The sequence below is a fragment of the Cololabis saira genome, chromosome 1, assembly GCF_033807715.1.
Source record: "Cololabis saira isolate AMF1-May2022 chromosome 1, fColSai1.1, whole genome shotgun sequence".
Taxonomy (NCBI): domain Eukaryota; kingdom Metazoa; phylum Chordata; class Actinopteri; order Beloniformes; family Belonidae; genus Cololabis; species Cololabis saira.
The window spans coordinates 692,220-705,089 of record NC_084587.1 but is presented as its reverse complement, the minus strand read 5'-3'; the positions used below and the strand labels follow the sequence as shown (position 1 = coordinate 705,089).

General features: G+C 40.8%; 1 protein-coding gene across 1 annotated transcript; it reads left to right on the top strand.

The window, feature by feature from the left end:
* Positions 1–8,742: 8,742 nt before the first annotated feature.
* On the top strand, positions 8,743–11,908 carry LOC133449349 (galectin-related protein-like). The gene is made up of 5 exons (XM_061728496.1): positions 8,743–8,832; positions 9,371–9,463; positions 10,595–10,683; positions 10,970–11,153; positions 11,765–11,908. The coding sequence occupies exons 1-5, from the start codon at positions 8,743–8,745 to the stop codon at positions 11,906–11,908; spliced, it is 600 nt and encodes a 199-aa protein (XP_061584480.1).
* Positions 11,909–12,870: the final 962 nt, after the last annotated feature.

The window sequence follows — 12,870 nt, the reverse complement described above, 5'->3', positions numbered from 1 at the left end:
GGGTGGGAGAGGAACGGGACCCTGTTGGGACATCGTCTCTCTCCTCATCTCTGGCTCACACTGACACCTTTTTTGATGTGAACCCAAAGTGTGCAAGTGACACACTTTTTTTTTTTTTACAACATTGAGACCCCCCCTAAATTTGGCTTTTGAGTCCTTCAGGGGGACTCAAGGGTTAATCGGGGGGGTCCGACCCAGCAGCCTGTGAAAACATCTCATGTCCGGGTCGTTGCTGGAACGACTGCAGATCCTTCTGGCACCTTTTAGAGTTTGCAGCGATGAGTAACCATGACAACGGAACCGTTCTAGACGCGAGGACGAGGACTCAGAGTCCAGACGGACCGATGAGCAGACGCTGAAGGAGCAGGACCGAGAAAGGAAGCAAGGAGAAGGAAGTCCAAACGTTACTGTCCTGGCGCTTTAAAGATTTGTGTTCGTATGTCTGGCGAACCATAAGCAAACTAGTGGAATAGAATCAGTTTAATACAAGCTTTTAATATGTCAAGTACAAGGTTTTCCGGACGGAGGTTCATTTGTCTGAAACCACAAGGTAGGAGAGAAATGCACGTGGTCATCGATCCAGTTCCTTTTTATACTAAAAAGGGGGGTGTCCTTTGCACCTGAATGTCATTGGTGGGGCCAGCTACGAGGAAGACCCCGAACGTGTCACTTCCAACTCCTTTGTTATTTCTCTCACCTGGGCCCACCCAGAACACAGATAAGACCCCCAATGCTAATGCTAACCGTCTCCTCTTCAACAATGGTATGTTTATTGTATTTAACCTCTACGGTACCATCAGCTCCATCAGACTGAGGTTTGAAGTTAAAATGGGTCGTTAGACCTGCTGCTGTGTTTTTGGCTCACTTCCTGTCACATGACCCGGTTCCATCTGTCAGACAGACGTCCTCACATCTGCACAACCTCTGGGTTGGGCCTCACCCAACCCCCCCCTCTTCCTCCTCTTCCTCGCCGGTTCTCCAGTGACATCAGAGCCGACGGTCGGCTCCAAGAGGACGGCGGTTCCAACGGTCGCTGGCGCTCTGTGGCGTTTCCTCTTCCCGCCACTCCACTTCCTGTCCCGACCTCCTGCTTCCTCCCATTCTTCCCTCTGAAGGTCATGTGACCACGGAGAGGGGGCTCGTCCGGGAGCTGCTCCTCCTCCTCCTGCTGCAGACTCAGACACTCAGGGAGGAGGTCTGGAGGTCTGGAGGTTCCGGTGTGGAGGTTCGGTTGAGCGGCAACTTCTTTGAGGTAAGAAAGAGTTTGTCCCTTCAGAGGAAACCGGTGCCGGGTTTCAACGGGAGAACCTTGGAACTCTGGCCGCCCAAGGCTTTCTAGAGGGAAGAAGGGATAATCTATCGATAATAATAGATGATAATAATTGATAATCTAATGAGGAATTGGAGCCGTCTAGTCTCTCCGGATCAGTCGGGTCCGGGTCAGTCGAGTGGAACAGTGGATTTAAAGTTATAATTTCACTGGAATCAGTAGTACAGGTATCCCAAACCAAAGACTCTGGTTCATCTTGGAAGTAACTGGAAGTTACTCGTGTCATTTGTTGATGTTTTTTTCCAGGATTCTGATTGGCTAGCATGACTTTATCTTCTCGTTACACTGCCCCCTGTAGGTTTGGCTGCTCATAGCACCTTAACAGATATTTATGCAGGTTCCTGGAAATTATGGGATTTTTCTAAACGTAGAGGCAGAAATATCCGTTTTTGAGAAATTTTGAGAAATTTTGAGAAAAAAGTCGAGAAAAAAGTTGAAATTTTAAGCAAAACATTGAAATTTTGAGAAGAAAGTCGGAATTTCGAGAAAAAAGTCGAGAAAAAAGTTGAAATTTTGAGAAAAGAGTCGAAATTTTGAGAAAAAAGTTGAAATTTTGAGAAAAAAGTCGAGAAAAAAGTTGAAATTTTGGGAAAAGAGTCGAAATTTTGAGAAAAAAGTTGAAATTTTGAGAAAAAAGTCGAGAAAAAAGTCGAAATTTTAAGCAAAATGTTGAAATTTGGAGAAGAAAAGTCGAAACTTTGAGAAAAAAGTCGACATTTTGTGAAAAAGGTCAAAATGTCGAGAAAAAAGTCAAAATGTTGCAAAGTAACTCCACTTCTCTGTCACTCCAAACCAAAGACTCTGGTTCATCTTGGAAGTAACTGGAAGTTACTCGTGTCATTTGTTGATGTTTTTTTCCAGGATTCTGATTGGCTAGGGTTAGGGTTACTTTATCCCTACATTATCTTCTTTATCTTTATCTTCTCATTACACTGCCCCCTGTAGGTTTGGCTGCTCATAGCACCTTAACAGATATTTATGCAGGTTCCTGGAAATGATGGGATTTTTAGAAACATAGAGGGAGAAATATCCGTTTTTGGAAATACCCGGTTACGTGGAAACGCGGACTTGAGCGAGTAAGGGGGCGTGGTCCAGAGTAAGGGGGCGTGGTCTTGTGGGAAGTGACGTCAATGCAGACCCTCTATTGGTTCATCTGTGTTTGAGGGGCGAGTCACGTCTGGGGGTCGCGCAAGATGGCGACTGCAGCAGACGTGTAAGTGCGAAGCTCTGCAGCATTAACGAGTATCTGATGGCAATTTGACGAGGCCAACGGTTTGAACGGCTTGTTAAACGGCTAAACACCAACCAAACAAGGATAGAAGAGTTTTGATGATAGGTTGAAGATTCTGACGAGTGACGACCTACGGACATTAACTCTCCTGACACGTGCGTCAACTAAGTTACAAGTTAGCCTACGAAGCTAACACCAACATTGCACCAGTGAGCCGAAATGACAAAGAGAGACGCAAAAAAAGTCACAAAAGGAAATCTGGTGATGGACATGGAGCATGACATGGAGCCAGAGGAGGGTTTCTACGGCTTGTGTTCTCCTCTTCCCGAGACTCCCAGCAGAAGTCCAAACCCGAAGAAACTGTGCGGAGAAAACAAGGAGAAGGACACGGTTTCTAACTCCGACATCCTCCAAGCCATACGTGAGTTAAAGCGGGGTTTTTCCGTCTTTGAGCAGCAAATAAAACAAAACACCGCGGACATTAAAGAGGCAAAAGAAGTAATGAAAGGGCTTAATTTTCAAGCTAAAGAAACGGAGGATAAAGTGATAAAGCTGGATAAAAGAGTGGACGAACTGAAAGAAAAAACCGAAGAAGGAGAAAGATACAGCAGAAGATGGAATCTGCGTCTCATCAACCTCCCAGAAAAAGAAAACGAAGATGTGAGGCATGAAGTCCTCAAAATATTGAGCCAGATTGCACCGGATGAAAAAAGTAAGATGGGGTTCCTGGTGGACACGGTACACAGAGTGGGACGCCCGAGGGATGATAACAAACCGCGTCCAGTCATCATCCAGTTCAACATGCGGACCTTCAGGATCAAGATTTGGAGAGAATCACGCAACGCTGACATCCTGAAGAAGATGAACCTCCGTATGGCCGAAGACCTGACCCGCTTAGAGAAAGACTGCAGAAACAAACTGTGGCCTTTAGTGGAACAGGCACGTAAGGATGGAAAGAAAACCAGATGGCAAGGGCCGATCGTCTTCATCGATGGGGTAAAATTCACTGCGTGAAAAGCCAGCTCTGAAGACTATGATGCTTATCAAAAGTAAAAAAAAAAAAAAAAGATTAAGAAAGCTCATTACAAGTAATGTTATGGCCTCAAAACAGCACCTTTTATATGCCTGATACTCATAATGTTCAGAGTTTTTCTAACTTTTTCCAAAGGTAGAGAGTTTTTATAAAAAAAAAAGCTCTTTTCTTGTTGTTTCTTTTTGATTGTTCAAGTTAGTCGGCATCCAGCTCCTTATTTATTTCTTTTTTTTTATTTATGGCGACCAATAATTTCATCAACCTTAAAGTACTTTCTCTTAATGTCAATGGTATACGCAATATTACCAAAAGAAAGGCAATTTTTTTGTTTTGCAGAAGGTCTAACGCCGATTTGTTTTTTCTACAAGAGACACACTCCTGTGAAGATGATCGTAAGTTCTGGAGAAGTCAATGGGGAGACCAGATTTATTTAAGTCATGGTTCTAACAACTCAGCAGGAGTAGCTATTCTGTTTAATAAATTTAAAGGGGATGTTATAGAATCTCACTTATCTGAAGAAGGTAGATGGATTATTTTAGTGCTTAGAGTAAACAATGTGATTCTGGTGGTGAATAACATTTATGGTTATAATTACAATGCTCTAGCAAAAAATATGATTGTCCAACTGACAGCAAAACTTTTGAAGCTTAAAGAGAAATATAAAGAGGCTCACTTAATAATTGGCGGTGACTTAAATGATGCAGCTGATGACTTAATGGACAGAGTACCAGCAAGAATATCTTCCGGTTCAAGATTTAAAGTGATATCACACTTAGGTGAACAACTTAATGTTATAGACGCCTGGCGATATAGCCACCCTTACCAAAAAGAGTATACATGGAGTAATGCTAGTGGTTCCTTACAATCTCGAATAGACATGTGGTTAATATCTTCTTACACTATGCAATATGTTTCCGAAATATCAAATAGTTATGCCCCCTTTTCAGATCACAAAATGATAGTCATTTCCTTTACTAATCCTCTAAAACAAAAAGCAACAATGCGTGGTTACTGGAAATTAAATTGTAATTTACTGAAAGATGAAGCTTTCTGTAAATCAGTCAAAGCAATTGCTGGGAATATTTTCAATGGAAAAGAACTCAGTAAGATACAAAAATGGGAATTTTTTAAATTTAAAATCCGAGAATCAGCTATTAGACACAGTAAAGAAATGAAAAAACGCAGCCATCTTAAAGAATCTGAAATTATGAAAGAACTAAATATCCTAATAAACAAAAGTTCCCCTACTCCAGAGGAAGAAATTAAACTGATAAAATTGAAAGATGATTTAGATAGTTTATATATTAATATGACCAAGGGAGCCTTTGTACGCTCCAGGGCTAAATGGTTAGAGGAAGGTGAGAAGAATACAAGCTATTTTTTCGCCCTAGAAAAAAGGAACTACAAGAGAAATAATATCACATCTCTTAAAATAGATAATTCTGTAACCTCCAACCCAACTGATTTAGCAAATCACACTTTTCAATTTTATTCTGACCTATACAGCTCTAATTATAATTCAATAAAAGGTGAAGATTTTATTAATAATGTTAAAGAATTTACTCCTAAAATATCAGATAATTTTAAATTGGATTGCGAAAAACCTATCTCTAAAGTTGAAATCCTTGAAGCTGTTAACAAAATGAAAAAAGGTAAATCTCCAGGAATGGACGGTCTTCCTGTCGAATTTTACCAGTGCTTTTGGGAAATAATTGAAAGACCTCTTTTTGAAATGCTGAAAGAATGTACAAATAATGAAGAAATGACCACAACCATGAAACAAGGCATAATAACTTTGCTTCCCAAGCCAGACAAAGACCACCTTCTATTGGATAACTGGAGACCAATAACATTGCTCAATGTTGACTATAAAATACTCTCACTAATTTTCGCCAGGCGTTTAAGAAAAGGTTTGAGTGAAATCATACATGAAACTCAAACTGGCTTTATGAATAATCGCCACATAAGTTGCAACATTAGGTTTATCCTTGACTTAATAGATTACTCTGAATATGTTGATTCAGACGCTTTAATTTTATTTTTAGACTTCTACAAGGCATTCGATAGTGTAGAGCATCAATTTTTATTTAAATCTCTTCAAACCTTCGGTTTTGGTGAACATTTTGTATCCTATATTAGAATGCTCTATAAAGATATTAGTAGCTGTGTCATGTTATTCCCAAATAAATACCACAAAAAGATTTTCAGTGTCTAGGTCAGTCCGTCAAGGATGTCGTTGCTCTCCATTTCTCTTTCTTATAGTCGTTGAACTGCTTTCAATACAAATTAGACAGAGCAATGTGTTTCGAGGGTTAAAGATTTTTGAGAGAGAGATTAGGATAACTCAATTAGCGGACGATACAGTCTTATTTTTGGAAAATAAACAACAAATAGAGACAGCACTTATGATAATAGACACCTTTTCTGTTGCTTCAGGTTTAAAACTTAATTTAAAAAAATGTGAAATACTATGTCTCTACAACACAAATGAAACACTTATATGTAAAATACCAATTAAAGAAAATATAAAGTATCTTGGAATTTATATTTCTAAAAATATAATTGAACGTCAAACAAAAAACTTCAAACCTAAAATACAAAAAACAAAAAATATTTTCAATATGTGGCTCCAAAGAGATCTATCCCTATTAGGTAGAGTTCTTCTGAGTAAAGCAGACGGTATCTCTAGATTTGTGTATCCTACTCTCTCTCTTTTTGTTCAACAATCCCTTTGTAAAGAAATAATTAATACCCTAATTAGTTTTGTCTGGAAAAACAAATGCCATCGTTTAAGAAAAGAGATCTTGGCAGCCCCGAGAGGGAGATGTTAGACTATATGGATATAAACTATACCTTTAAGACAAAATGGATAAAAGAATATTTGAAAAACCCAGAATCTCTTTGGTATTTTATACCTCAGAATATTTTTGGGAAAGTTGGAGGGTTACCTTTTCTCCTAAATTGTGATTATGATGTTTCAAAATTACCACTAAAATTATCTAAATTTCACCAACAAGCCCTTTCAGCAGCAAAACTATGCTTTATCCATAACTTCTCTCCACATAAAACTATTATATGGAACAATGAGTTCATAACTAGGAAAAATACATCACTATTTCTGAAACATTGGATTGAAAAAGGAATAATATATCTTAAGGATTTACAAAATGATGTAGGTGAAATTTTTAGTTATAAAGAATTTCTTAGATCTAAAATCTTCCCTGTTACCTATAAAGAATTTCAAACAGTGATAAAAGCTATTCCCAGTGGCATTCTCCAATTAATAAAAGGTCATTTTGAAAGGCAAGAGGCAGAGAAAGTTGACTTTACCCTCTTTATTAATGGTATAAACATTATGAGTCACCATTGTAACAATAAACATATAAGGAATCATTTTTTCAGGAAAAGGGAAATTACACCTCGAGGGAAATTTGTATGGTCTTCCTCTTTCTCTGACATTAATTGGAAAACAACATGGCTCCTTCCACATAAATTTGCTATCTCCAATAAAATTAAAGAAGTTCAATATAAAATTACACATAACATTTACCCCACTAACAAATTTGTGTCAAAATTTGTCAATATTGATGCCAATTGTGTATTTTGTAATGCTGAAGTGGAAACGATTAGGCACCTTTTCTTTGAATGTAATTTTTCCCAGATTTTTTGGAAAAAAATTGAAGCTTACATCACATCACATTCCAACATACCAATTAATTTAAATGCCAAAGATATACTGTTATACTATAATAATAAAGATAGGAAAATGCAACACTTAATTAATCTGATTATTCTAATTGCAAAATTCCACATACATAAAACCAAATTTTCCAAAGGTCGACCTTTCTTTCCTGCTTTTGAAATTGATTTCAATAACTACCTTGAATGTATTAAAAGAATTGATAATAAAAATGTATACACACTGTTAACATAATTGAAGAAATATTTGGAGAAATTTAATATATGCCCTGCCATTTTCTTTCTTTTTATTTAATTTTATTTATTTTATTATATTTATGTTACTTATGCACGTCATCCACTTTATGTCTCATACTGTATTTGTTTATTTAATTTCTTGATGCCTGACTGTTTTGTATTGTCCACTGTCAATGTTCTGACTGATTGAAACTTTTAAATAAAGTTTGAAAAAAAAAAAAAAATCTGTGTTTGAGGGGCGGGGCTTACAGAGAGAGAGGTCAATTAAACGTAGCAACATTGCTCCACAATGAATTGAATTGAAATTTTACGCACGCACACACACACACACTCACACACACACACACACATACACATACACATACACACACACACACACACATACACACACACACACACACACACACACACACACACACACACATACACATACACATACACATACACATACACATACACATACACATACACATACACATACACATACACACACACACACACACACACACACACACACACACACACACACACACACATACACATACACACACACACACACACACACACACACACACACACACACACACACACACACATACACACACACACACACACACACACACACACACACACACACACACACACATACATATATACACCTACACATGCACTTTTTGGATATGGCATACATACATACATACACATCTATACACATACACAAATGTTATATGAATATCTATAATAACATCCTCACACGTAAATACACTGATAGTTTGTTTCTTTTTTGTGTTTGTTAAATAAACAAATGGCACAATTACAACCGTTGTAGTTTGTAATAATCATTCAGATTGTAGTTTGTAATAATCATTCAGATTATTGTTTGTAATAATCATTCAGATTATTGTTTGTAATAATCATCAGAGCTTCTATCACATGATTGTTGTGTTTTCAGCTGAATCACGTGACTGAACAGGAATGTCAGTAATCTGATTATCTGCTGTTTTTCTGCTGTTTTCCCTCGAGGGGAAACTTTCTCTCTCGTGACTGAAGAGTGAAAGAGTTCGTGAAGGTTCTGGAGGAAACAAGTACCAGGTGTTCAGTTTGTTCTGAGTTTCTTCTCCTTCTTCTTCCAAAGGAGCCACGTGTCGCACCTGAGGGGGCGGGGCCAGCCCGGGAGCCGCGCAGGCGCACTGCGGGCCGTCCAGGTGACCCATGGCTGATCCGGCGGGACCGGGACCGGGGAGACCGGGACCGGCGGGACCAGGACCTGGACCTGGGGGACCGGCGGGACCGGCCAGGAAGGTGAGTTTTTGAGCCGGTACCGGACCGTCCGCGGCACCACTGGACTTTCCTGTGTTTAGAAAATGAAAAGAAACCTCAGGTTGGAGTTTAGCAGGTCCGAGCTGCCGAAAGCACTTCCCAACAGAACCTCCAAAATAAAAGCCGCTGCTGTTGAAAACCCGTTCAAAGTTATGGAAGAAAAAAAGATATAAATAAATAAACTTAGCCTTAAAAATAATGGGATGAGATAGAAAGTCGAAATTAAAATGAATGACTTTCTATCTCATAATTTAGACTTTTTATCTCATAATTATGATTTATCGTGGGGATATTTTTATGTTTTCATCTTATTTTTTTTCTTTTACTGCCGGAAATGTGCTTCCATACAAAGTTAAAGTTCAGAAGAATAAGTTAAAACCTGCAGGTCGGAGACGTAGGGAAAATAAAAATAAAAATAAGGTTTTAGAGGAGGACGATTTTTTTTTTCATGATGCACTTCAAGAAAAAAGTCGGTTCTTGTCGGGTCCAGAATCTGAAACCGTTTCCTGTTTCCCGTCAGAGATGGAGTTTCCCTCAGAGAGCTGAACCGGACCAGAACCAGAACCAGAACCAGAACCGAGCCGACGCCGACGGAGACCCGGAGAAGAGGCTGGTAGGTCCTGACCCGGAACACGATTCTGTTGGTTGTTGATCCTGATCCGGTGGGGTTCTGGTCCACCGATGTAAACGGACCCGGTGGTCCCGGGTCGGTCCAGAACCAGTAACGGGGTCATGTAGTGCTGAGCGGTATACCGGTTCATACCGGTTCATACCGAATACCGGTGTTTATTTTTCTTATGATATGAATTTTTCATATACCGTAATAGCGGTGAGTTTGTACAGTAGCTACACAACGTTGGGAACGTAGCGCCGCTGGACACTGTTTGTGAGGGGACTGTTTAGCAGTAGTGATGCACCGATTGTTCGGTAACCCAAATTGTTCGGCCGAAAATGGCAAAAAAAACACTTTGGGTGTTCGATGGAATAAGTGGGGAAAAAACAAACAATTAATAACGTTGTTGTAAAATAAGGAAATAGACTGGCCGCTCCGTACCGGTTGCACCACAAACATAAATCGGTGGCCAACCAAAAACTAACCACTTAAGAATTTTACCAACATTCACCAGGAGGTGGAACCAAAACAACAGAATGCTGGAAATTAAAACATGTTCAGTTTTTTATGTTCAATAAATATTTTCTACCTTGTAATTTTGTAAAAGATTTTTTTCTTTGGAAAGCCTAAATCAAATGTATTTGATTTATGGTGAAAAAATTGGCAAAATAAATGAAAAACTGCGAAGAACCATGTTCGGTATTGTTCGGTATTCGGCCAACTGTTTATTATTATTTTCATTGTAAACTGCATCATTTTGTGAGGCCATGCAAACCTGTATTTATACTAGTGTGGACATTAATGTTTTTCTACAATATTTCCTCCTCATGACAGTAAAATAGGCCATTCTAAGCCAATTTACTGCAGCAATTCCTGTCCAAATCATTAGAGAATGTGATTAACACCCAGTTGTGCATGAAAAAAAAAATACCGTGATTTACCGTGAAACCGATATAATTTTGAAAAATACTGTGATATAAATTTTTGGTCATACCGCCCAGCACTACGTTCTGGTTCTGTCTGAGGTGGTTCTGGTCCTGGTTCTAGTTCTGATTCTGGTTCTGGTCTAACCTGGTTCTGGTTCTGGTTCTGGTCCAGGTGGTTCTGATTGTGGTTCTGGTTCTGGTCCAGGTGGTCCCCTTCAGAGGGCTGGTTTCCGGAGGTCTCCATCCTGGGAAGAAGCTGGTTCTGTTCGGGCTGGTGGACCCGAGACCGGACCGGTGAGAACCTGCACTTACTACTCTGATATTATTAATTATTATAATATTACTAATATAATTACTAATATTACTGATATAATTACTAATATTACTAATATTACTGATATAATTACTAATATTACTAATATAATTACTAATATTACTAATACTACTCTAACGGAAGGTGGACATTATCATAAATAAAGTATATGGACCACGCAAAGTATATTTCTCCTTCTTTCTTTTTTTACCAAAATAATCATCTTTCTGTTACATCTGTCTTTGGGACGGCTGGTTCTTCCTGCAGGTTCTTCGTGGCCCTGACCGTCGGCCCCGGGTCCTCCACGGCGCCCCCCCCTGACGTGGCCCTGGAGATGTGTGTCCGGTTTCGGGACCGGCGGGTCCTCCGGAGGGCCTGCAGGGCCGGGTCCTGGGGGGCCAGCGAGGGGGCCGCGCCCTTCTTCCCCTTCATCCGGGACCAGCCCTTCAAGGTACCGGTACCGGCCCTGCTCACGGACATGAGAACCGTCCTGGGGGGAGGTTAGCGGTTAGCGGTAGCAGCACAGTCTGGGTCCAGGGGTACCAGGGGTCTGGGGGTACCAGGAAAAGAAAAGGGGGGCCGGCACAAGAAACTACAGGAGCGACTCTAACACTAGAGTTTACACTACCTAGAGATTTACCAACACCAGCTAGAGGTTTACTAAACACTAACTATAGGCTTTACTAAACAGAAAGGTTTTAAGTTTAGTTTTAAAGGTGGAGGTGGTGTCAGCCTCCTTAACCCAGATTGGGAGTTGGTTCCATAGTAATGGTGCCTGATAGCAGAACGCCCGCCCTCCAAATCTACATTTAGATACTCTAGGAACTACGAGTAAACCTGCACTCTGAGAGCGGAGAGCTCTGCCAGGAACATAAGGCACTATCAGGTCTTGTAAATAATGCGGAGCTAAGCCAAGCTGGGGGTACCAGGGGTACATTCTTTTTTGGGCATAAACAAAAAAATACCAAAAGTTGTAATGTTATGATGAAAAAAAATCGATCTTTAGACATACGAATCGATTTTTAGGAATTAATATGAGAATGGATTTATTTTGTCCTCCAGATGGAGATCTTCTGTGAGCAGAGCCGGTTCCGGGTGGAGGTTGACGGGCAGCAGCTGTTTGACTTCCAGCACCGAGTGACGGAGCTCGGAACCATCGACACGCTGTGGATCAGGGGGAGTTTAACCATCACCAAGCTGGGCTAGGGGGGTCAGGGGTCACGGGGGGGTCAGGGGTCAGGGGGTCGGGGCCGGGGCTGGGGACACGCTGTGGATCAGGGGGAGTTTAACCCTCACCAAGCTGGGCTAGGGGGGTCAGGGGTCACGGGGGGTTAGGGGGGGTCAAAGGTCAGGGGGGTCAGGGGTCGGGGGGGGTCAGAGGGGTCACGGCTGCTACGTTTGTAGCCACGGCTGCTACGTTTGTAGCCACGGCTGCTACATTTGTAGCCACAGCTGCTACGTTAGTAGCCACGGCTGCTACGTTTGTAGCTACGGCTGCTACGGTTGTAGCCACAGCTGCTACGTTTGTAGCCACGGCTGCTACGTTTGCAGCCACGTCTGCTACTTTTGCAGCCACGGCTGCTACTTTTGTAGCCACAGCTGCTACTTTTGTAGCCACAGCTGCTACGTTTGCAGCCACAGCTGCTACGTTTGTAGCCACGGCTGCTACGTTTGTAGCCACGGCTGCTACGTTTGTAGCCACGGCTGCTACGTTTGTAGCCACAGCTGCTACGTTTGCAGCCACAGCTGCTACGTTTGGAGCCACAGCTAGACCACGCCCACTTCGTGTGTGTAAATGTGCCTTTTAGCTGTTTTGGATAATATATTTGTGAAAATGACTGATATTTTATGCTTATATTGTCGTTTCTTTGTGTTTTTCTTTTGAAGGATTTAAGTGTAAATATGTGATTGATTGTAAAACGATGTCTGATGTGAACGACTCGTCTGCTGGACGTGATTGATCCGGAGACGCCAGTAAACGTCCAGCTGACCAACTCAGTCCAGACTGTGATTTTTGGGGTTTTATTGTTTCTTTTCTGCTCCTGCGTTCTTGTGTCTTTAGATTTGTTTGAGTGTCTCTGCTTGTCGGTTTTATTCTGAAACCGGTCAAATCAGGCTACGTTTCTACATACCCTGGTATTTACAAAAACGGATATTTCCCCCTCTAC